Source organism: Lipomyces tetrasporus (genome assembly GCF_029532465.1).
Source record: "Lipomyces tetrasporus strain NRRL Y-64009 chromosome Unknown POJ06scaffold_3, whole genome shotgun sequence".
Classification (NCBI taxonomy): Eukaryota; Fungi; Ascomycota; class Lipomycetes; order Lipomycetales; family Lipomycetaceae; genus Lipomyces; species Lipomyces tetrasporus.
In genome coordinates this window covers 529374-551404 of record NW_026611598.1, presented here as the reverse complement: position 1 = coordinate 551404, position 22031 = coordinate 529374, and the positions used below count along the sequence as shown (strand labels likewise).

The following is a 22031-nucleotide window of genomic DNA, read 5'->3' as shown; positions in this document are numbered from 1 at the left end:
GAGCGATTATCGGCGTGATCTTATATTGTACGGAGAGCCATATGATGTTTATGTAATTTTTACTTTGTCTCTCTTAATCGATGTATATCATATTTATCCTACTAGTGTCTTGTAGTGTCTAAGACTCAGGTGTTTTCGCGAGTAAAAGAGAAGCCTTTCCGTAGACGCGAATTATGACCGTTATATACAAAATGCAATTACATGCTGGTTCCCTATCGTACACTTCTACTCCACCCAACGTACGCTCATATACATTTAATGTGAACCAAATCCGGATTCTCATGCCACTCGTCAACACTGACCCACATCTTCCTAAACGTACTCAGGCCCGCCAAAATCGATCCGCCGATCCACGTCGAATACTTGCGCTCGGGCGGCGCATAAATCCTGATTTTGGTGTCCTTTGGCGCGCGCGTCTTCATCTCGCTCAACAGCCTATCGCCGAACCCGCGCAGTAATGTCGTGCCGCCGGACAGCACGATGTTGCCGTACAGCGGTCTGCGGAGGTCCACGTCAACTTTGGCGATACACTCCGACAGCATGTCCGGTATGCCTGGATACTCGAGTCCGATGAGCGACGGGTCGAACAGCACTTCCGGCGCCCGAAACCTCTCTGCCCCTAGTCGTAAAACCGTGCCGTCCGGCAGCGTATATTCGTCTGCCGCCGATGCCGCGGCACCGGTAGCGACCGGCCCGCCTCTGCGCTCGGATTTGCGTGCTTCGCGCTCTTCTTTCCGGAGATCAAGAGCCACGTAGCACATTTTCTCTTTAATTTGCCTCACGATCTCCCGCTCGGCCGACGTATGCATTGCAACGCCGGCGTGTTTGCGCAGCAGCACGGCGAGCTCTTGAGTGACGTCCCTGCCCGCGACATCGATCCTCCTGACCGCGTTCGAGACCGCGAAGCCCTCGTATACGGGCACGGAATGGCACACGCCGTCGCCCGCATCGAGAACTAACCCGGTCGTTCGTCCCGACGCGTACAGCGCGAGCACTGCCTGCACGGACACGAACAGTGCCGGCACGTTGAACGTCTCGAAAAAGATCTCGGCCGTGCGTTTCCGGTTTTGTCGCGGGTTCAGCGGTGCCTCGGTTATTAGCACTGGATGCTCTTCGCTCAGGACTTTGAGGCCCTGCGTGTACACATAGTTCCATATGCGCTCCATGTCCGTCCAATCGGTCACGATCCCGTGCTCGAGCGGGTACCGTAGTTTCAAGAGCCCGCGATGCTGTGCTGCGGCCGGACCGATGAAGATGTCGTCTTCCAGTGCGCCGGCCATTATACGGGTGTGTTTTGGCCGGCCGACGATGCTGGGGAAGAAGAGCGTTGGATTCTCGGAGCCTGCAAAGCCGGCTTTGAGTTCGCCGGTGCCGTTGTCGAGAACCAGGGGTTGGTTGGTTAGGACGGAGGGGAGGTCCATGTCCGCCGTGAATGTATAGTTTCTGAAGTTCTAGAGTATTGGTGTCGGAGTTGCTGGTGAGATTGATCCGTAAGAGATGTGCTATTGTGGCTTGCTTGATCCAAGTGTGAAGCTCGTTAGGCACGCGTCGTATTTGACAAACGCGCGACGCCGTTCCCGTACACCACGTTTTGGTCCCAACCGAACACTACCACTACCACTACTTCTACAACACATTTGAGATCCTGGCTCAGATAACAACTGTATCGTTTATTATATACATATATACAAGCGCTATCAAGCGAGCCCGCACAAATCAAATACCTATGTGTAGCTTGTGATTACAAATGTCACCAGCGAAAAGACGCGTACATTAAAAACCCGAAATCAAAGACGTATATACGATTATCTTGCAACCTAACTTTTCTGTATCGCCGGCGGAGATTTAAGTCACCCAATCCAAAAAGAAATAGCCTACCTTGACGGCTGTATATGCTAAAAACACTAAGTACCGATCCCAGAGCGCGAGTAAAACAAACCGAGTATTCCCAAAGTTCGTAACGAGTTGTAAAACGCAGTATGGTATAATGAAAATATACATAGAAGGAATGAGGTCTATGTTGCTATTAACCGCCGATATGGCGCTCGTTCGCGGGCTTCCAGGAACCCTCAAAGATATGATAGACGAATGCGTGAGGATGATCCGGGCCAAAGGCGCCCATCGTGCCGACGCCTGGACTGAACGACGTAATCGGGAGAACGACCACGTCGCCCATGACTTTTCCTTGCCTGATACCGGTCACATTGTGCCAGTCCGTGTTTGGTTGAATACTGGACAAGTACTCAAAAACAGTGTCAGTCCAGACACCAGGGCCTGTCCAGTCCATGATCTGAGACCCAGCCTCTTTTGTCTTTGGCAGATCAATGGTACCCGTGATTTTTCTCCGCAATGTTTCTGTCGTGATGTGCGACACGATCCGCAAGAGAGCGGGATGTCCTTTCTTCGCCAGAATCGTCCACTGGCAGAACTGCACACGTCGCGCGTACCAATCATGCCAGTCTGGCCGGTCAGGGTCTGCCTCGATCCCGACAATTAAGCCGGTCGTCGATTCAATAGTCTTTGCAATCTCAGCAGCCTGCTCGTCCGTGAGTGTGATCTTGTCGTTGCCGTCCTCGTCCACCACGACGTCGGACACTCCGTTTGAGAACCACTTGCTCACTCCCTTTAGCGCGGTCGTGTCGATGTCGGAGTACACGCCGCCGCGCGCAAGCAGAATCAGGTACCTGAAAAAGTCAGCCCGCAGTATGGGCTTCGGCATGGCGAAGTACGCGTCGACGACCTCGGGCACGGACGCGTAGAGTTGCCGGATTAAACTCGCGGCGGTGTTGTCGTCCAGGACCTCGTGCGTGAATCCTTCGTTCAGCCGGGTCCAGGCGTCGGTCGCGCGGTGGAACTTGGAGGAGAAACGCGCGTCGGACGGGGTGTATTTCCAGGTCTGCCATATGGTGCGGGGATACTTCTTGTGGAGTGCGGGCTCGTACGGGAACAAACGCTGCAACCGGCGTGCCGTGGAGAGCTGGAATGATACTATACCCGTCTCGGACTTGAGGTCATCGAGCGGTGGCAGAGCATTGTGATTGCCTGTACGAGGAGACGAGGCAGAAGTTTCGAGAGCCGACGAGGCAGAGGAGGCGGAGTGAACGAGGAGATAGAGCAGGCAGACGACGCCGAGCGCAATGAGGATCGGCCCTCTCTTGAGCTTTGTCTGTCTAGGAGATCCCATGTTCAATTAAATAAGGATTAGAGAGTAGAATTGACCAGATCAGACCATGGATGGAGCGTCGATGGCGAAGCTTATGAACCAAGCAATAAGAAGAGCAGGAAGAGCAAGTAATTGCGAATTATGCAAAGGTCAACTGCGGTGACCTCCACCCAGAACAGTCGTCGAGTGCGCGATTAGAGGAGCAAGAAGTCAGGGGCTATGCAGATCTTCGAAGACTGAACCCTAACCCTACAGCTACAGAAGTGTACGCGCGGCCGACTGTGGGTGAATTTATTCTTGCTAGAGACTTATTTGATTGCGACAGTTACCGGTCCAGAGTCAATTACAGGCAATTACCTGCTCGTATCATTATACTTATCATATAAACAAATCACTAACCGTTAACCGGCCAGTCAAAGATGCCACCCCACCTAAATTACACACCGGAGAAGTGGCTCTACATCTGAGAAGTTACTAATTTTCCCCTACTAGCTACCATAGCCGCATTGTGATGTGTCTTTCACTGCGTAAACAATCGTATGATTATATATGCATCCATATTCAGCGCACCAGAGTGGCCTGCCCAACCGCATCCACTTCAACCCCAAAACGGCTTTGCGCGCCAAGTCGGCTTGGGGTTAGGGTCATCTGATGTGATCAAAGCGAAAACCAGTGAATTGCTACTGCTGGCCATACAACATTAAATACCACGAACACCGAATCAATCATTCATAAAATACAAGTACCTTTCTATCAATCTAAGCCCTAAATGACATGCAAATAAAATATTCCTGGACAATGCGACTAGCGAGTAATCTAAAATGACCGCTAGTTCTCAACCTTAAGGTATCGTACACTCTCATTTCCGTCTTGATCGATGACCATTTCATCGACAATCCTGTATCCTCCTAGACGAGGTAAAATAATGCTCCAGACGACCCAGTATATCACACCAATGAACAGGCAACCCATTCCGAGCCCGGCCATCGCGAACCCGGGGTGTCCTTCTTGTCCGGGAATCTTGACGAGTGGCATGTACATCAAAAAGATGTTCGAAAATAAGTATGTCAGCGTGATGGGCAGATACGAATGGTACGGTGAGGACCATTGTTCGCGCTTGTTGTACTGCAGATATATCAGCCCACCTGCGACTAAAGCGCTGAACCACGCCGACGGGTACGTGTTGAGGTCGATAATGAACTCATATGCTTCACCAGCCGGGGGAACTGTCAACACCAAACACGTTATTAGCCAGTGGAGGAATAATCCCGACGCTGGTGCGCCGTGTTTGTTCAGCTTCGCGAAGAAAGCAGAGAACGGCAAGATCCCTTCTTTGCCAAATTCGTAGTTCACCCGAGCATGAGCATATGCGACGACAAGCACGTTTCCGAGATTAGATAATGCGACAAAGAGCGGTAGCATTCTCGCTCCCGCGCTGTCGCCAAACACGCGTCTAAAGAACAGACCGGCAACAATTACTCCAGAGTGTGCGATTTCGTATTTCGGAATTACGGCAAAGTAGGCGACGTTTGCGAGCACATACAGCACCATCACGCCTCCTATTGCAAGAGGCGCTGCGACCGCAAGAGTGCGCCTTGGATTGTCAATGTCGCTTAGAACCTAGTGATATTAATACTGTACTTTCTCCCACTGCGGTCTGATCAACTTACATAATTGGCATTTTCCCATCCACGATATGAATATACAATTCGCAACAGTGCAGTCGCATAGTTATACGTGCCACCACCAAACCCAGAATTCTCAAACGCATTCTCGAAGTTTCCAGGATTGTCAATTGGGAGCCACCCAAGCAAGGCCACAAACCCAATAAGAACAACCAGAATCAACAAAATAACTTTAAAAATCCCAAGCGCATTAAACAGCTTGGTACCGATGGCAGGCCGCGTACCGTGCACCAGCACGACAAACGTGATGCACAACACCGCGACTATTCTCGAGCTGCGTTCACTTGGGAAATCGACACCGGTGGCAAACAGCACGTACCGTCCGAAGGCGAGACTATTACCGGCAGAAAATCCCAGGAGAATCATTTGCCCGAGGAATACGCATGTCACGAGATATTTCGGCTTTCTATACACTCGCTCGAGATAGTTTTTCTCGCCACCGCTTTTTGGGATGGCAAGTCCGAATTCGAGAAACACACTCAAGCCCGTCAATGAAAGTACGCCGCCGAGGATCCACAGCACAATACTCATGCCGACGGACCCGCTGGCAAGAAAGACGCCCGACGGCGTACTGAAAATTCCCGTTCCGATCATCTTGTTCAGGATGAGAAAGACTGCGGACGTGGTGCCTAGTTTCCGCGATGTCGGGTGCTTCGGTAAGTCCGCGAGTGAGTCACCAAGTTCTTCATCGTCCAAAAGTAGTTCTGCAGACACAGAGTCATTGTCAAAACTCTCGAGTACGTGGGCGGATGTCTTCGGTTGCAGAGATGTGTCGTAGTCTGTTGCCGTATCAGGAGAACTGCTTAGCGCAGCGTATGCAGCAGTATCTGACATTGCGGAAATGCGATATTAACGTAAACAAGGATTAGATTCCACTAGTTCGGTTCATTAGCACATTGTCTATGCAGACTATTCTTTCTGGATAAGTGGCTGCTTGAAATTGTGGAGAAGGCGTAGTTGCGTAGCTGGGTGGCCATTGGCCGGTTGCTATCAGCAGCGACACTGCAGATTATCTAATATCATGACAGAATGACGAGAACGCACGTGAATTAGGGTTTCGAAACGGGCCCAACTTTGGCTGCATGTCTCGGACCAAATGCATACGCTTTTGAGCCGCACCGCTTGAGTGGTGGTTAGGGCTGCAAGCTGTATACGCACGTGCCCAGACCGCAACCACGCGACGTCCATACGTACACCGTTCGCCACTAACGAGCTTCCCGCTAGATCGGTCGCTGCTCCATATTGTCTGCTACCCAATACAGCGTCATGAGCAACGCCCGCAAGTCAGTTCTACTGTCGCTGTGACGAAATCTGTATAAGCGACATGGCTAATCGCAGTCAACTGCTAGGACAGCAATTGCTGGGTCCATTTGGGGACATCGTGTCCCCAGCTTACTCGGATCGGTCCAGCGACACTGATTCCGACGATCGCTTCGACATATGTGCAAACTCGTCCAACGCATACTACTACAGCAGCGCCCGAAGCAAGCGTGACAGAGCCTCGACGGAACGATTGAATTACATCCTTTACCATCTGAACGACATCTTCCCCGACACCGAGGTCGATTTGCTGCGCAAGCTGATGACGGATCAACACGGGCCGTCGCAGCTCTATGCCATCGTCGAAATGTTACTGTCATCGCCTACTCTCCTCGCTGCGCGCAAGCGCCGCAGACATGGGTTTGTCGAAGACTGGGAACACTTCCGGACAAGGGAATACAAAAGCGCCGTCACCCGTATTCTCAGCGCTCATTTCAAAAGCCTGCATCGGACGACAGTCGACAACGTGCTCGCGCAAAACAATCACTCGTTTACGCTGTCGTTCGAGGAGCTCGACAAGATTGCAATCGAGCGGGCAGGGCGATGGTCGTTCATGAAGCTATTTCGGAGGAATAGAAAGCCGTCCGCGTTAGATGTCGCCTCGTTGATTGGAAGTACGGGGTCTGTGGAATTGGACGCGGAGCTTGCGGAGATAGACAGACCTAGACGCGAAGTTTTAATTGCGAAAGATGAACAAGTGGCACGGCAAGCCAACGAGCAAGAGTACGAAGAGGAGGGACAGCTCATCGAATGCGAGTGCTGCTTTGGGGACTACGCATGGGAAGACTTGGCCTGTTGCTCTGACGGACATTTTTTCTGTCGAGGCTGTCTAACAAGCTCAGTAAAGGAGGGTTTATACGGACAGGGTGGTCTGCGAGGGAAGCCAGTTGTTGCCTGTATATCTGCAGCGGCGGAGCCGCAATGCGAAGCCACAATCGCCATATCTGTCCTTCGAGCTGCGATCCCTAGCCAGCTCTATGCTGAATTTGAGCGCGCTCAGGCTGCAGACTTTTTCTCCAGGAATGCTAGCGTGAAAGGTTATGTCGTCTGTCCGTTCTGCAACTACGCTGAAGAAGCGTCGGCTGCTGTGCTCGGCACGAACGGTGAATTTAAGTACACGTGGTCGGCCACCGTCGTGCCGCGTATACTTGTCACGCTCCATCTGAAGCTTGTTGTGCTTATGTTTGTAACAATTGTTGGCCTTATGTACTACATCCTCGACGTTACTTTTTTGTGTCTGCCAGACAAGGCTTACGAAGCGACATTCGGAGTGGTAGATGACTGGCTTGAAAGTGAATTCACGGCAATCTTGCGCGGTGTCTTCAGAAAGCGGCATGGCACAGCATTTCATTGCAAAAATCCCGAGTGTTTACGAACGAGCTGTACGGAATGCCAAAAGGAGTTTCTGCCCTTTCACAAGTGCTACGAAGACGAGGAAGCTCGCATGCGGGTGTACATCGAGAAGGCCATGGCTGATGCCGTTAAACGCACGTGTCCGCATTGCCGCGTCTCATTCATCAAGTCGGAGGGCTGCAACAAGTTAGTGTGCGTCTGTGGATACTCAATGTGTTACGTCTGCAGGAAGGACATCCGAGACGAAGGATATCAGCATTTCTGTGAACATTTCCGACCTATACCCGGACGCGTATGCACGGAATGCGATAAATGCGACCTGTACAAGGTCGAAGACGACAGTCTAGCTGCCTTGCGAGCAGCGAAGGAAGCTGAAGAGCAGTTCATTCGGACCAATGGCGTGCCATCCGGTGCGGATCTCGGGGGTAAAGTCGTCGGACCCGGCGGTCACGAAATTGCTGTAAATAGGGGACTATTAAAAGTAACAGAGGGATGGTTCGTGGATTTGGCGGACATAATAATTGCAGAATAACATATGCATGGGACGGAAATATGGACGTTTGGAAAGTTAGGGAATTTGCTTTGTCGCAATTTGGGAATTGCCGGCGCAGTACGAGTTGGAACTGGATCACGATTAATTAGCAGCTTCTTTACATGTTTTCTACAAGTATTAATTATGATGACTATTATCAAATTCACTACAACGCCAGCATGCAGTAGCCCCAGTATGCAAATTTCCAATGTGTCCCAAAAAATCTATCAAAGCAAATCGTTCTCATCGATCTCAAAATCCTCGTCCTCCAGTTCTTCGCTGTCGTACACGACCATAGGCTTTAGTTTCTTCTGAGAAGGCACGTCATCCGCGTCATCAGTCGCTGACATCGCGTTCACAGCATCGGAGTTTGGCTCTTCACTCTTGGCGGAGAACTGTCCAGTATGTTCTTCAAAGGTCGACCGCTTCTTTGAACCCAACGGTTCTAATTTTGATACTGGATCCGAAGTCTGAGAATGAAACCCGGCTATGACTTCGTCAAACCACTCACGAGTCTCCGTAATACCATCCTCGACAATTCTAAACACTCCCACCGACGACGCATTGTCGTAATTCACGCCCGCACACTTCACGGCACAAGCATGCGGCACACCACGCACCGTCACGGTCCGCGCGCCCGGTCTCCCTCGCTGTGTACTTCCGGGCAGCTCGAGCGCGACGTCGTTCCGGAATAAAATCAGTCTGGTCCATAATCCCGCGAGATGCTGTCCCTCACCAAGGGATGACACCATCCGCGCATCCCCACCGCCGATGCGCGACACCATTTTCGTGAGCACGAGGACGGCGGCATCGGACCGCTCTGCGACCTGCGCCATCCTCGCAATCAGTTCCGTGATCGTACGGATGCGCTTTGTGGCAGCGTCTTCTTGCTTCTGACGCTTAGATGCGTCGGAAGTTGGAGCTGGCAGCGGCGCGTCTGGCGGAAACATTTGGTTGAATTGCTGCAGTTGCTGTGGTGCTGGTGGTTGCGGCGGAGCTTGTGACACGGCGGCGGACGCGAAAGCTGCTGCAATCAGCGTTGACAGGTCATCTATTACTATTAGTGAGTGGGACGACAAATACGCCGGTGGCCGTAAGAAGAGTGCTAGCAGCGACGCTAATGAAGCCAACTGGAGGTGTGAGACGCGGTCATTGAGATCATCTCTCGGCATTGACGTTCGGAGTGACTGAAGTAGTCGAGACGCCGGGACCTTGCTCGCTGTGTCTATCCACAATACTTTAGCTTTCGAAAAGATTGCTGAACTCGCGACTTGGAGTCTGCATCAAGCGTTAGCAAAGTCATTGCTTCTCTCACACGAGGGCGGTGCTCACGCAATACTGGTCTTGCCGCTCCCAGGCGGTCCAGATAGCTCAGTAACTTTCCCTCGCGTGACACCACCACGCATTATCATGTCAAGTGACGGAAGGCGGGTGCTAAACTTCGATTCGGCAGCATCCAGTCGTCGTAGGTACGATGACAGCGATTGACTTGGGAGCCGGTGCACTGGTTCACTTATTGTGGCATTTGGCGTCGGTTTTGCAGGAGGAGATGCGTTCGAGTGGGTCGTTGAACAAGCAGCAGAATCTCTGCCGCTTGTTTGTGGTACCATTGTAGCTTGATGACAGGGATTCGAATGAGAATGCTATAGAAATTAGCAGTCGATGAGCCATATGGTTCGGGGCAAAAATGACCAAAGCAAAAAGCCGCACGGACCGCGTTTGTTTACGCGTCAGTGCACGCAACTCTCTATACAGCAGGTCATTATAGCGACCAACTCGCCGTTATGAACAACTTTACGAGAAAGTCTCTAATTTGCTGAAAACGCCAGAATTATCTTAAGCAGTCATACAAGTTCTTACTAGATTCATGTCTTAATTAAACAAACTGCAATAGGCAGTACTAAAGAAGTAAAATCATATCCATCTGACAAATGAAGTCCCCGTAGTAGCGCAATTACCAACCAATATACTTAGATAACGCATTGTAATCCGTACTATGTACTTGTTGTATGCGTATGCGATTTTGCTCAGCTTGAATAGAAACACAAGAACTCCTACAGAACCGATTTCAGACATAACGACACCTGTCATAGGCAAGATGACGAAGGTTTCTAAACTAATTCCGTACTTTATATACATCGTCGAACAGAAGATTAGCACCCGCAAAGAATCAGCAGGCGTCGCGCCATTTGCATGTGCCGAAGATAGTGAAATTACTACTCAATGTTAGCAGAGAGCACCACAAGTTGCCGACTTAGCAACGTACCAAGAAATAATCTGGTGTCCTTCTAGAGACCGATGGCTCACCAGCTCGTGGGCATGGATCGAATTGCAAACTACGAATTTGTTAGTTCCGCGAAATCACTAGCCATCGAAGCAAACTTACAAAGTGTATTTGAGATTCTCGTCAATTTCCATAATGGCAGCCTGATTACCACATCTATAACAATAGTTGGGGGCTATAACCGTTAGCAAAGTTGCATGGGGAATTGCTGGTACACATACCAGAGAAGATCGTGACCACCTGTTGGTCCTGACTCCAGTTATATCCTTCCATAACCAGCTGATGTGCACGCGCCACTAGACTTAAACCGTTCTTATGATTAAATGCTTCTGAAATATCCTGTCCAAAGGTATAACCTGCCCCGCGGGGCGATATACCCCATCCACATCTATCATCAGGATCTGACCACAATAGATCGCACATGGGACCCTCATGAGGAACCTCCTGTATACGATCAAGCGCGCGAATGTTATCTAGAGAGTCGATTGACGGTGACAATCCGCCGTGAAGGCAGAAAATCTGATTTTCGATAAGTGCGGTAAGTGGTAAGTAATCGAAGAGATCGGTGAAATACTTCCACACGTTTGGATTGCCGTATTTTCGAAGGCATTCGTCATAAAATCCATAAACTTGGGTAATCTGACGCGATTCGTGATTTCCGCGTAAAATTGTCAATCGACTCGGGTGACGGATCTTCATAGCGACCAAGAGCGTGACGGTCTCGACCGAGTAGTATCCACGATCAACGTAGTCGCCTGGTTTAGATCATATTAGCATCGCTATTGCATCGATCCTAGACGCAGCAGCAGACATACCCATAAACAGATAGTTGGTATCTGGATTTGGTCCACCGATCTTAAACAGCTCCATCAAATCGTGGAACTGGCCGTGAATATCGCCACAAACCGTGACCGGACATTTCTTACACAGGCGTGAGTGCCACGCCTACCAACAATCAAGGATGGAAAATTAATATACATACAACCGGCTGAACATTCGATTCTTCAACCAAAATCTCTCGTGCCTATTGCGCATTAGTATGTCAGCAACTAGTCAAGTCAAGCTAGGGAGGAGATCGGCAGCAAATTTCAACGGCCTACTACAAGACACTCACCATATCGCAGAGCCGCTTCACATCGAGTTCGCTCAGCTGCTTACAGTCCATGAGCATTTCAATCCATCGATCTAGCTCGTTGTAAGACTGTGTATCGTTGATAGCGGATTTTTCGAACGAGGGAGGTGACATGGCATGCGACACAGGCGACAGTGTCGATTGGGCAGCATCGGTCATCGTGACATCGGTATCCATTGCGCGGTATCTCCAAATGAATTATCTATGAGAAACAAATGGAGGAAGGCTAGCAATTAGAGTCGTGCTGCTTCGGAAAGCTGGCGTATCTTTATTGATTGTGTTGAGATGAGATGCGCCGCCATTTCAGGTCAATGTGCTGGCGCGATTGTGGTACGAATTACCGTTGCGTTAGGGACTATCCACCCGCGGATGTGGCGGTTATGTTGAACCCTAACTGTAATTGCAAGGCTCAGTTACGGGCGCTCTTTGCAGGTCGCCAATATCTCAACAATTGTCTTCGCCGCCATTCTATTATGGAAGCAGTAGATTTTGAAATTTCTTTAGATTCGATATGCGTGTCATGGCCTCGGCAACTCCAGATCGGCGGCCATTCTACAAATGTCGAGTAGCGAAAGTCTTCATGAACGCTGACCACGGCTGTCATGAAGTATTAAATTGAGGAATCAGTTTCTGAGTTTCTTTTCCTCGACGCATGACGATAGCTTGAATGACCATGCGTAGCGCGAGAATTAGTGCGAGCGCTTGTAGATTTATGATGACCGACGCGGGAAATTGAAGACTTCTGTACGGTTCACAGCTCTACATCCAATTGTAAATACAGGCTGACAATGACTATTGCCACGAATGTGAGGCATCTACGGATTTCTGCTGCATACATCAAGCATTTGCCGCTATTTGCAGTTAATTCGATTATATGTAATGTTCTTCTCGCTAGAGTCGACCTCTGAAACCCGACGAGCCGGAATCCATCGACCCATTCATCCTCATGTAGTGATGTCTCTTTGTAATTCTCAACGCTTAGTTCTTCAGCATTGCATGCTCTTTGTGCAGGGTCATTTAGGCTTAGAAGTGTGTTAGCGATTTCTATGCCGGACTGACACAGCAGACGGTTGTGTGCTTAGTTTAATGTCTCTGTTTGCGTTCAAGTTTAATTCCCATATACACTCCAAAGCCTATGTTGTCACGGCTAGGGATGCGATGATTTAGCACACAGCCACGATTAGGGATGCAGCAACTGTACGTAACAGACTTGTCACCTTGGGTTAAATATGGTTGGTTAGATTACCGGACTAGCTTCATTTTGCAACTCAAACCTTTTTATAGCCATACGCCAAGGAGCTGGCACAGACCAAATTAATGCGACTGCCGGGCGAAGCTTTCGAGGTCCGGACGAGTCTGGAATGGTGTTTCTTTTGACACTCGCGTGCTTGAATATGTTGGGACGTAACTACGCTAACCAGTTAAGGCGAGCGAGCTCGAGGAGGACTCGAGCTGCTTGCCCTGACTGTTCTAAAGAAATTGCCGTGCGTTAGCCACTTGGTTCTTTCGAGAAGGCAATATTGCTTGTGTAAAAAACTTGCATTGAATTTGTGGTTATGGCGTTGTTCCTCAATATCGACAGCAGTAACAATGAAGAATGTTGGTATCATAAGTGATCTCATCCTCGCAATAGAGTTTTGACGCGTGCCAGCTTTACAGTTTTAGGCGCCTTAGGCGTCGGCGCAACATTCGCGTAGCGTACACGAGCTTAGCTATGGCTACTGGCCGCACAACGGCCGTCCAAATGTCGAGCCACCCACTGTGCGCAGCCAAAAGGGAAACCAGACACATCGGCGACTGTTGTCACGACAGTTGTCGCCTCCTGCTTACTCCCGGCTGCTTCTCGCCAGGACCTTTAAAGTTCTCTCTATTGTTTCTATACTCCTCAGGGTGCATTATACCGGTCATTCGTTGTACCGATACGCAGATCGCCTCTGAGCTGGACGAGTCGATCGAGCTACGACGCGGCTTATTCATAGTACGGATCGACACGAACTGCAATGAAAGTGACTCGCAAATTTCAATTGATCGGCGCGTTTGCGCTGATCAGCATCGCTGCCCTGATATATCTCTCCATTCCTTATGCCAGACACCTGGACGACGTCTTACCTTGGAAGAGCCACGGCAGCGAGGTCGAGGTTCAGGAAGATGCGCCGGTGACAGTCATCGCTGAGCAACCTCAGACCGAGAGCCCAGTTGACGAGAATAAGTCTGAGGCTACAGTTGACATTGACACGCCGGCGACAGAGCAGCCTCAGAGCGAGAGCGGTGGTGATGAGAATAGTACAGACGCCGCGGTTGCTACGCCGACCGATGCGTCAGAGCCGACCACTGAGTCAGAACAAGTGAAGATTGACGAGGCTACCGAAGAGGCCGACGCGGAGGCCGACGCGGAGGCTCTGCAGCAGGCTTACGCCGAGGACAGACAGTCCTTGCTGGCCGAGATCCAAGGCAAGGCGCAGGACACTCTCGAGCCAAAGGGCAACAAGATCGTGGTCCTGACCGCGACCGACGGGAAGGGTCACAACAATGAGATCAATAATCTATTCGACATGGTTACTGAAAACCGTGAAGACTACTGCGCGTTCCATGGTAAGTCCTCAATTGTGTTTGTCATTGCATTGCAGGATTAGCTCACTAGTGTAGAATACACGTATCAGTTCACCAACATCTCGCAGTTCCAAAAAGATGGCCGTGCTGCAGTCTGGAACAAAATTCCCGCCGTGCAAAATGCCTTTGACATCAACCCCGATGCCGAGTGGGTATGGTGGCTAGACATGGACATCATCATCATGACTCCCTCACAGGACTTGGCGGGTCTCGTTTTGAACCCTGATACTATGAAGGAACGAATCGCGTACGACGCGCCTATCAAGAACAATGGGAAGCCGTCAGGCGTCACCGTCAGCCGGGATGTTGACCTCTCAAAGATCGACATGATTATCGCGCAAGACCACGCCGGTGTTAATGCAGGCTCGATGCTGTTCCGCCGAAGCGATTGGACTTTTTCATTCTTGGATATGTGGGTCGATCCTGTCTACGTCGATCGCTTCCACAACGAGCAGGACGCGTTGGTACATCTCCAGCTGTGCGCGCGGGTCTAATGGATTACGCTAATTTGTCTTGTAGAGTCATATCATTCTCAAGCACGAGAAAATACGCGAACACATCGGCTTCGTTCCTCAGCGTGTTATTAATGCCTACTCTGTCGGCGGCAACGAGATGGGCTGGAGAGAGGGTGACATCCTAGTCCACTTCGCGGGCTGCTGGTACGTAACATGTTTTGCGTCCTGATATTGTCGCAGACACTAACTCAGCAACACTAGGGTCGACAAGAAATGCAACGAGCGATGGCAAGACTTCTGGCCGCGTCGTACTGTTGTTGAAGTCCCACAGGACACCAGTGCTGCAGCTGAATCCGTCGAGTCCAATAACGAGGCGGATTCCGCGGCGGCCGGACCTGATAGTGCGAACGGCGACGAGGGTGAGGGCGAGAAGAAGGATGATGGCGCTGACGAGAAGAAGGATGATGGCGCTGGCGAGAAGAAGGACGATAAAGAACATGACGAAAAGGAGGACGACACCGAAGCTCAAGAAGGCGAAGGGTCTCGATAAAGCGGCTGATAGGTCAGCAGCCCGAAACATTCTGTGCAACTCCCTCACAGAAAAATAAAGACGCCGCGGAGGGCGAAAACGAGAGATATATTGGTGCATCAATGTCGGACAAATTTGGAAGCGCCGAAAGTCCTACGTGGATTTTCTAGGCGAGTTGGATTAAATCATGTAATAGAATGGTCTGTAGGATATAGAGTAGCCTTTGTTACCCGAGAGCTTTGAGCTTAATTTACGTTTATTAAATTTTCAGTACAGTGAAGATTACGTAGCATGGTTAATCCTCTTCTCGCAGGCAACTAATATCGTTTGTGACATCACGTGCGTGCTGGTTGAAATGGACGGCGTGGCGCACAACAATGATGGCTTGAATTTGAATTTGGCTGCGCGCTGCCCAGTGGAACGTATCATACAAAGTGCCGACCAGTCTCTTCGCCGAAGTATTCGCCGGCGCGCAATTTACTCTCATTCACTCGTTGTTGTTGTTGTACTGTCCGAGACTATGCCGGTATAGTGTGTCAGCAGTTGCGTCAGTTCCATACACAGTATCACAGAGGGATTCATTGCAGTGCAAAAGAGGTCCAAGTCCAACAAGCGAAGTGGTGGCACGTTGCACACACGCACGTCAAAATACTTTGCATTTCACAAGCATGATTCTTGTACGGAAACTCCAGATCCTGGCGCTTATCGCATTGACTGTCGCGGGCTTGACGTTCATATCATTGCCACAGCAGCGACAGCAAAACCGGGTCGTGCTGCCGCTTGGCGAAGTCGCGTATGGCGCGCAAGAACAACGGGGACCGGCGCATCCTATACCGACGCATATCATCGGCGCATTGGGGCAGGTGTCGAATGAAGCGCTAGCGGGACAGCCAACGCAGCGGGAGCTCAAAGCTGCGAAGGACATGCATTTAAGCAAGATCAGGGGCAAGGCGAACGACTCGTTGGAACCTAAGGGTGGCAAGATCGTGTTATTGACTGCGACCGATGGGAAGGGACATAATGGCGCAATTACAAATTTATTAGAGACAGTCGAAGAAAACAGGGAAGAATATTGCGCTTATCATGGTTGGTCACGAACATCAAGAAATGAGTGCGAACGCACTAACAAGACATAGACTACAAGTATCAGTTCATAAATATTACCAAACACGTCAGTCCCAGCCGGCACCCTGTCTGGGCCAAGGTTCCCGCAATCCAAGAAGCATTTGAACTGAATCCAACAGCCGAATGGGTGTGGTGGCTCGATACCGACGCGATCATCATGACGCCGGAGATCGATCTTGCCAGCCTTGTGCTCGATCCCGAGGTCATGAAGACCAAAATCGCGTGCGACAGGCCGATAAAACTGCCCAATGGCAAACCATCAGGACTGACAGTGTCCTGTGACGTCGATGTCAACATGGTTGACGTCATCGTCGGCCAGGATCACAACGGCGTTAATGCGGGCTCGATATTATTCAGACGGAATGAATGGACAATGGCATTCTTGGACATGTGGGCCGACCCCATGTACGTGAACCGTCGGTTTGAGAGGCAGGAGCAAGATGCTTTGGTATGCATTATTCGCAATTACAGTAATTTGAGACAGGACTAATGACGATAGAATCACATAATTGTCAACCATCCCAAAATTCGTGAACATATCGCAATTGTCCCACAGAGAGTAATAAACGCGTACTCGGTAGGCGGAGATGAGATGGGTTGGAGGACCGGAGATTTGGTAGTCCATTTCGCCGGTTGCTGGTGAGCTTATTTGTTGACACTAGTGCAGACGAAGACGAAACTAATCGCGCACAGGGTTAACAACGAATGCGACAAGCGATGGCAGGATTTCTGGAGCAGGAGACAAGTCATTGAAGTGCAGGATTAACCATGATTGGAAGTATTATAGCTGTAAAAGGACAGTGAAATTGTGCTTTTGTGAATCAGTGCGGTTCATTTTTGGATGTTGCCTTACAACTACGAGGTAGTCCAAGCAAGCCCATGTAAAGTAGTAATTACATGTCCAACTGTATGATAATAGGAAGTAGTTTTTGGTGTGTAGACAGATGTGTAAATCAACGGAAGCTAAGATTTAGGTCAGCTAAAATAAGTTAACCTGGGTCGAGCTTATTGGCGTAGGCTAGTAATTTGTGAGGAGGCTGCGCATGGCAGCCCCTGGGCCGCACTTGCCCCTTCTGTGCCTGGCGAAGCGCCGTTGCTGCATCCCCCGGCTCAATCATACTGCCACGCAGTATTCTTGTCGCCAACTCATTTCGACGCACACCTCACTGCTCTGCCAAATTCCACCAGTTGCCGTTTGCAGAATATAATCTCAAGAGCGGCGCGGAATTATCGGTATTCGCTAGAGCAGCATCCAATTCCCTATTTCTGCACCGTGTGGCTCTGCTGACGGCCCTCACACGCCTCGGCTCCGCGTGCATCCAACGCAGCCGACCACCACAAAACTTTTCTACGCACCAAGACTGAATTCCAATGCGAATGATCCGCAGATTTCAATTGCTCGGCGTGTTCACGCTGGTGAGCATTGCTGCGCTAATTTACATGTCTATTCCGTCCAAGATGGACGGTATTCTTTGGGTCAAAGGCGACATCAGTTCTAGCATCAAGCAGCAGGTGCCCATGGTCAACGAGCCCGAGACAAAGGCTGAGACTGGTGATAGTGCGGCCGGGAGCAATCCTGAAGTGCCTATTGAGGTGACTACGGACGCTACGACTGACACAACAGCCGAGACCGCCGCGGAAGCTGATACTGATGTTGCTGCGGAAAGCGCCACAGACACCACTGCGGATTCGGCTACGGAGACCACCACGAGTAGCCCTTCGGATGCCACGGAATCAACGGCTGAAGAGACCGCAGCAGATGGTGCCGGCGAGACAACTGCGGATGTTGAGAAGACGCAGACGCAGCAGGAGGTCCAGGAGCAGCCCACTGTGCCTGAGTCCGGGCCTGACCAGCAGCTCACCGACGCAGCGACCGAAACCGCCAACGCGGATGCCGAAGCGCAGGCTTACGCCCAGCAACGCAAAGCCAGGCTGGCCGAGATCCAAGGCAAAGCGCCCGATACTCTTGATCCGAAGGGAAACAAGATCGTTTTGTTGACAGCGTCCGATGGCAAGGGCCACAACGGCGAAATTGGCAACCTGCTTCAGATGGTAAATGAGAACCGTGAGGATTACTGCGCCTTTCATGGTACTTGCTCCTAATGTTTCATCGTTCGAAAGATTAAGCTGATAACTCTAGGTTATACTCATCAATTCACCAACATCACTAAGTTCCATAACGACGGTCGTCCGGCAGTATGGTCCAAGATTCCTGCGATCCAAGAAGCCTTCGAACTCCATCCCGACGCCGAGTGGGTTTGGTGGCTTGACACGGACGCTATTATTATGTCCCCTTCGCTTGACCTCGCCCAGCATGTTCTGAATCCCGAAGCAATGAAATCGCGAATTGCGTACGACGTGCCTATCAAATTGCCCGATGGCAAGGACTCAGGATTCACGGTCAGCCGTGATCTTGACCTTTCAATGGTCGACGTCGTCGTCTCGCAGGACCACCATGGTGTCAACGCCGGCTCGATTCTCTTCCGGCGAAGCGATTGGACGTTCGCATTCTTGGACATGTGGATCGATCCAATGTATGTTCAGCGTCGATTCGAACGACATGAGCAAGACGCTTTGGTATGTAGCCGGTAGTGTAGTTTCAGGTCAGGCATATTTCTAATTTTGTCCAGAATCACATCATCGTCAACCATGCGCGGATTCGTTCGCATGTAGCTGTTGTTCCTCAGCGTGTTATTAATGCTTTCTCTGTTGGCGATGATCAGATGGGCTGGAAGACTGGTGATCTCGTCGTTCACTTTGCCGGCTGTTGGTATGTAGTCATTAGCATTCAGTTTGGTCCGTGCTTAATATACTGACGGGGAATTTATAGGGTCAACAGTGAATGCGACAAACGATGGAAGGACTTCTGGTCTCGTCGCCAGCTCGTGGAAGTTCCGGATACATCTGCGTCTGCTGCATCTGCAGAATCCAAGACAAGCGAAGGCTCCGGAGCCGGAGCCGGAGACGAGAGTGACGCAGAGGCTCATTCGGAAATTAAGACCGCGCAGAAGACAGAAGAGACGGGACCAGCAGAAGGTCAGTCGCAGTCTGACGGGTCTGAGAATGTTGAACAAACTCCTGGAGAGGGTGAGCAAGGTGCGCAGGTCCCTGTCAAGGGCGAGCAGTCTCAAGAATCTCCCCTTCCAGCCGACCAGACGTCGGAGACTCCTGCCGAGAGCGAAAACGCGCAGACCCCCGACACTGCATCGACTGGTGACAGTGGACAGACGCCGGAAGGTGATCAGACAGCTCAAGAGGCACCAGCTGAAGACGAGGATGTCGCCGAAGCACCGAATGAAGCGCAGACGACGGATGGCGAACAGCCGCAGCTGCAGGAACCCGAGCAAGTGCAAGGGGCCGATGTCAAGGAAGCCTCGTCTGCCGAAAGCCAAGATCCCGCTGGGGAGACGTCGGCTGAGGGTGCTAGTGCTACCACTGATGCTGAAAATGCTGTTTCGGACAGTGCAAATGACTCAACGCAGGAGGGACAGCCTGCTAGTGAACAGAATACGGAAACTTCAGGCGCTGGAGATGGCGACGGTGAGTCTCCCGCCACTGAGGATACGCCAGTGGAGCATGAAGTGCAGCCGACCCAAGGTGACGTGCAGCAACAGCCTGAAAACGAACAGCAGCAGCCGGCAGAACAGCAGCCCTCTGAGGGCCAGCAACCTGCCGAGAGCGAACAACAGCCGCAAGGCGAACAACCGGCTGAAGTCGGAGAGCAGCCAGAAGCACAGCCAAAAGATGAACAGCAGCCGGAGACACAGCAAGAAGGTGAGTCGCAGCCGGCTACACTGGCACAAGGTGAGCAACAGCAGGATACTGCGGCCAGTGACGATCAATCTCCAACTTCGGCAGTAGAGAATCCGGAGAATGCGGAAGTTCAGAACACCGAACAGGCTACTGAGAATGGCATCAGTGGGGAGAATACAGAGCAGCCAGCAGAGAAAGGAGTGAACTCTGCTGAGGAGGAACCAACTGAACAGTCAGGTGAACAGTCAGTGGAGCAGCCGGCTGAGCAGTCATCGGAGGAACCCAATGATGGTCAAGAGCAAGACCCGCAAGTGGCGGAGCAACCCACACCGGAGGATCAGCAGCAATCGCAGCCAACTGAGGAGAACGCCCAGCAGCCTGTAGCCGGAGAGCAACCGTCGCAGGAAGGTGCTGAGCCTAGCGAACAGCAGCTAGCGGAGGAGCCCTCTGAGCAAGTCGCAGAAGAGCCCGGGCAACAGCCTGCTGAGGAACCGCAACAGAAGGAAGAAACTACAGAGCAAGCCGCGTCTGAAGAAGCACCACCCGCAGAGGAGCCTGCGGAAGAGACAACTTCTGAGCAACCACAGGAAGCAACGGAAGCTGCCCCTGAATCGCCCGCGACCGAGGAACAGCAATCTGGAGAGCAACAGCCTGCAGATGACGCTGCTTCCGCAGAAGCAGCACCGGCAGAGCAGCCTGCTGAAGAAGCGACTTCTGAGCAACCACAGGAAGCCACGGAAGCTGCCCCTGAATCGCCCGCGACCGAGGAACAGCAATCTGGAGAGCAACAGCCTGTAGATGAAGCTGCTTCCACAGAAGCACCACCGGCAGAGCAGCAGCCTGCTGAAGAAGCGACTTCTGAGCAACCACAGGAAGCGACGGAAGCTGCCCCTGAAGCGCCCGCGGCCGAGGAACAGCAATCTGGAGAGCAACAGCCTGCAGATGACGCTGCTTCTGCAAAAGCCGCGAGTGACCCCAGGGAACAGCCTGCGCCAGCGGACACCGAGAGTCAAACTGGGGATAATGCACCGGATGCCGATGTTGAGCATTAAGCCTGTTTGGTTTCATACGTTTCTTGCATCAGGATTTGGGTCGTGACCTTGGCTTATACATTGGTTTTTTGCGTTGCTTTCGAGTTCTTGTAATGGTCTGAGTTTGATGACTTTTTTCTGATGAATTAGAGTGTGATGATGAGTGAACGTTGTTACGTATTGTATATATTGTCGATTTGTTGTATGCCAAAGAAAGTAGCATAGGTAGTTTGTTTCATAGGATTCGAGAGTTCAACCGGTAGCCAATGAAGTGTGGAGTTACTCCCGTTAACATCGAGTGTGAGGGTAACTAAAACACCTACCGAGGCAGAATGATGCAGGCTTCATGCAGCCAAAGCATATCATACAACTCGCCTTTGTCTTCCAAGGCTTCTGTCTGGATCTGTTGTTCTTATACTTTGTCGTGTCGTGTCATCGTGGCGGACCGCCGGGCGTCCAGGCCGGATGTCACTGTTATGGGCAAAATGCCGCGCCGCCTGACCGACATAACACGTCGGCACTGGACCGTATTTACGAGCACAGGATTACCCGCAGCCTGAAAATCTGCATGAGTCGGGTGAAACACTGAGCATTCACAATCGTTGACGATTCAAATTAATTGGCGACATCAATTGGGGTAAGACCGTAACCTGCAACAATTAATCATACCTCTGCTACCGAGGCCAATATAGTCGTAATTCGATTATTATACAGCAAAATAACCGACCGCAGACATTGTAGCGAGCGGTTATGACAAGCTGAGTCGGCCTGGGTTGGCCCATCGCAATCAGTCTGTCAGATAAGGTTCGTCGATGTCTCACAGATGCGATTGATAAGATTACATTGTTGCGATGGTGTCACGTTCCGCATACAACCGCACGTAAAAGCTATCAAAGTCTGGCCGCAATCTGGTTTGCATAGTTTACGTTTGATTCGTATCTTAGCAAGCAAGGTCATCTTCAAGCCAGTATTAAGTCGGACGGCAACATTTAACAGGACTCGTGTGGTTCGACACACACTTTCGGCAAGCGTCGCTACAGCGGAGATGAGAACCGCATT

General features: G+C 51.0%; 9 protein-coding genes across 9 annotated transcripts; 4 read left to right on the top strand and 5 right to left on the bottom strand.

The window, feature by feature from the left end:
• Window positions 1-53: 53 nt before the first annotated feature.
• POJ06DRAFT_71987 (actin family) lies at window positions 54-1526 on the bottom strand. The gene has a single exon (XM_056191456.1). It carries the CDS (start codon window positions 1419-1421, stop codon window positions 246-248), a length of 1176 nt encoding a protein of 391 aa, XP_056045284.1. The 5' UTR covers window positions 1422-1526; the 3' UTR covers window positions 54-245.
• Window positions 1527-1655: 129 nt separating this feature from the next.
• Window positions 1656-3333, bottom strand: POJ06DRAFT_247992 (nucleotide-diphospho-sugar transferase). The gene has a single exon (XM_056186968.1). It carries the CDS (start codon window positions 3182-3184, stop codon window positions 2027-2029), a length of 1158 nt encoding a protein of 385 aa, XP_056045283.1. The 5' UTR covers window positions 3185-3333; the 3' UTR covers window positions 1656-2026.
• A 190-nt stretch (window positions 3334-3523) lies between these two features.
• On the bottom strand, window positions 3524-5870 carry POJ06DRAFT_219977 (amino acid permease-domain-containing protein). Its single transcript, XM_056185602.1, has 2 exons — window positions 4834-5870; window positions 3524-4783 (listed from the first exon to the last, which is right to left on the bottom strand). The coding sequence occupies exons 1-2, from the start codon at window positions 5680-5682 to the stop codon at window positions 3992-3994; spliced, it is 1641 nt and encodes a 546-aa protein (XP_056045282.1). The 5' UTR covers window positions 5683-5870; the 3' UTR covers window positions 3524-3991.
• Window positions 5871-6055: 185 nt separating this feature from the next.
• On the top strand, window positions 6056-8203 carry POJ06DRAFT_247990 (uncharacterized protein). The gene has a single exon (XM_056186967.1). The coding sequence runs from the start codon at window positions 6173-6175 to the stop codon at window positions 8051-8053; it is 1881 nt and encodes a 626-aa protein (XP_056045281.1). The 5' UTR covers window positions 6056-6172; the 3' UTR covers window positions 8054-8203.
• POJ06DRAFT_247988 (P-loop containing nucleoside triphosphate hydrolase protein) lies at window positions 8204-9819 on the bottom strand. The gene is made up of 2 exons (XM_056186966.1): window positions 9386-9819; window positions 8204-9331 (listed from the first exon to the last, which is right to left on the bottom strand). The coding sequence occupies exons 1-2, from the start codon at window positions 9661-9663 to the stop codon at window positions 8281-8283; spliced, it is 1329 nt and encodes a 442-aa protein (XP_056045280.1). The 5' UTR covers window positions 9664-9819; the 3' UTR covers window positions 8204-8280.
• Window positions 9820-10307: 488 nt separating this feature from the next.
• Window positions 10308-11583, bottom strand: POJ06DRAFT_194806 (Metallo-dependent phosphatase-like protein; the record flags this gene model as incomplete). The annotated part of the gene is made up of 6 exons (XM_056184968.1): window positions 10308-10389; window positions 10440-10512; window positions 10559-11092; window positions 11153-11258; window positions 11320-11361; window positions 11452-11583. 6 exons carry the CDS (start codon window positions 11581-11583, stop codon window positions 10308-10310), a joined length of 969 nt encoding a protein of 322 aa, XP_056045279.1.
• Window positions 11584-13199: 1616 nt separating this feature from the next.
• Window positions 13200-15328, top strand: POJ06DRAFT_247981 (galactosyl transferase GMA12/MNN10 family-domain-containing protein). Its single transcript, XM_056186965.1, has 4 exons — window positions 13200-14061; window positions 14116-14543; window positions 14599-14738; window positions 14796-15328. Exons 1-4 carry the CDS (start codon window positions 13470-13472, stop codon window positions 15082-15084), a joined length of 1449 nt encoding a protein of 482 aa, XP_056045278.1. The 5' UTR covers window positions 13200-13469; the 3' UTR covers window positions 15085-15328.
• A 150-nt stretch (window positions 15329-15478) lies between these two features.
• Window positions 15479-17124, top strand: POJ06DRAFT_247978 (galactosyl transferase GMA12/MNN10 family-domain-containing protein). The gene is made up of 4 exons (XM_056186964.1): window positions 15479-16149; window positions 16200-16636; window positions 16688-16827; window positions 16882-17124. The coding sequence occupies exons 1-4, from the start codon at window positions 15732-15734 to the stop codon at window positions 16952-16954; spliced, it is 1068 nt and encodes a 355-aa protein (XP_056045277.1). The 5' UTR covers window positions 15479-15731; the 3' UTR covers window positions 16955-17124.
• Window positions 17125-17559: 435 nt separating this feature from the next.
• On the top strand, window positions 17560-20993 carry POJ06DRAFT_236484 (galactosyl transferase GMA12/MNN10 family-domain-containing protein; the record flags this gene model as incomplete). The annotated part of the gene is made up of 4 exons (XM_056185903.1): window positions 17560-18277; window positions 18329-18765; window positions 18819-18958; window positions 19019-20993. 4 exons carry the CDS (start codon window positions 17560-17562, stop codon window positions 20991-20993), a joined length of 3270 nt encoding a protein of 1089 aa, XP_056045276.1.
• Between the last annotated feature and the right edge of the window lie 1038 nt (window positions 20994-22031).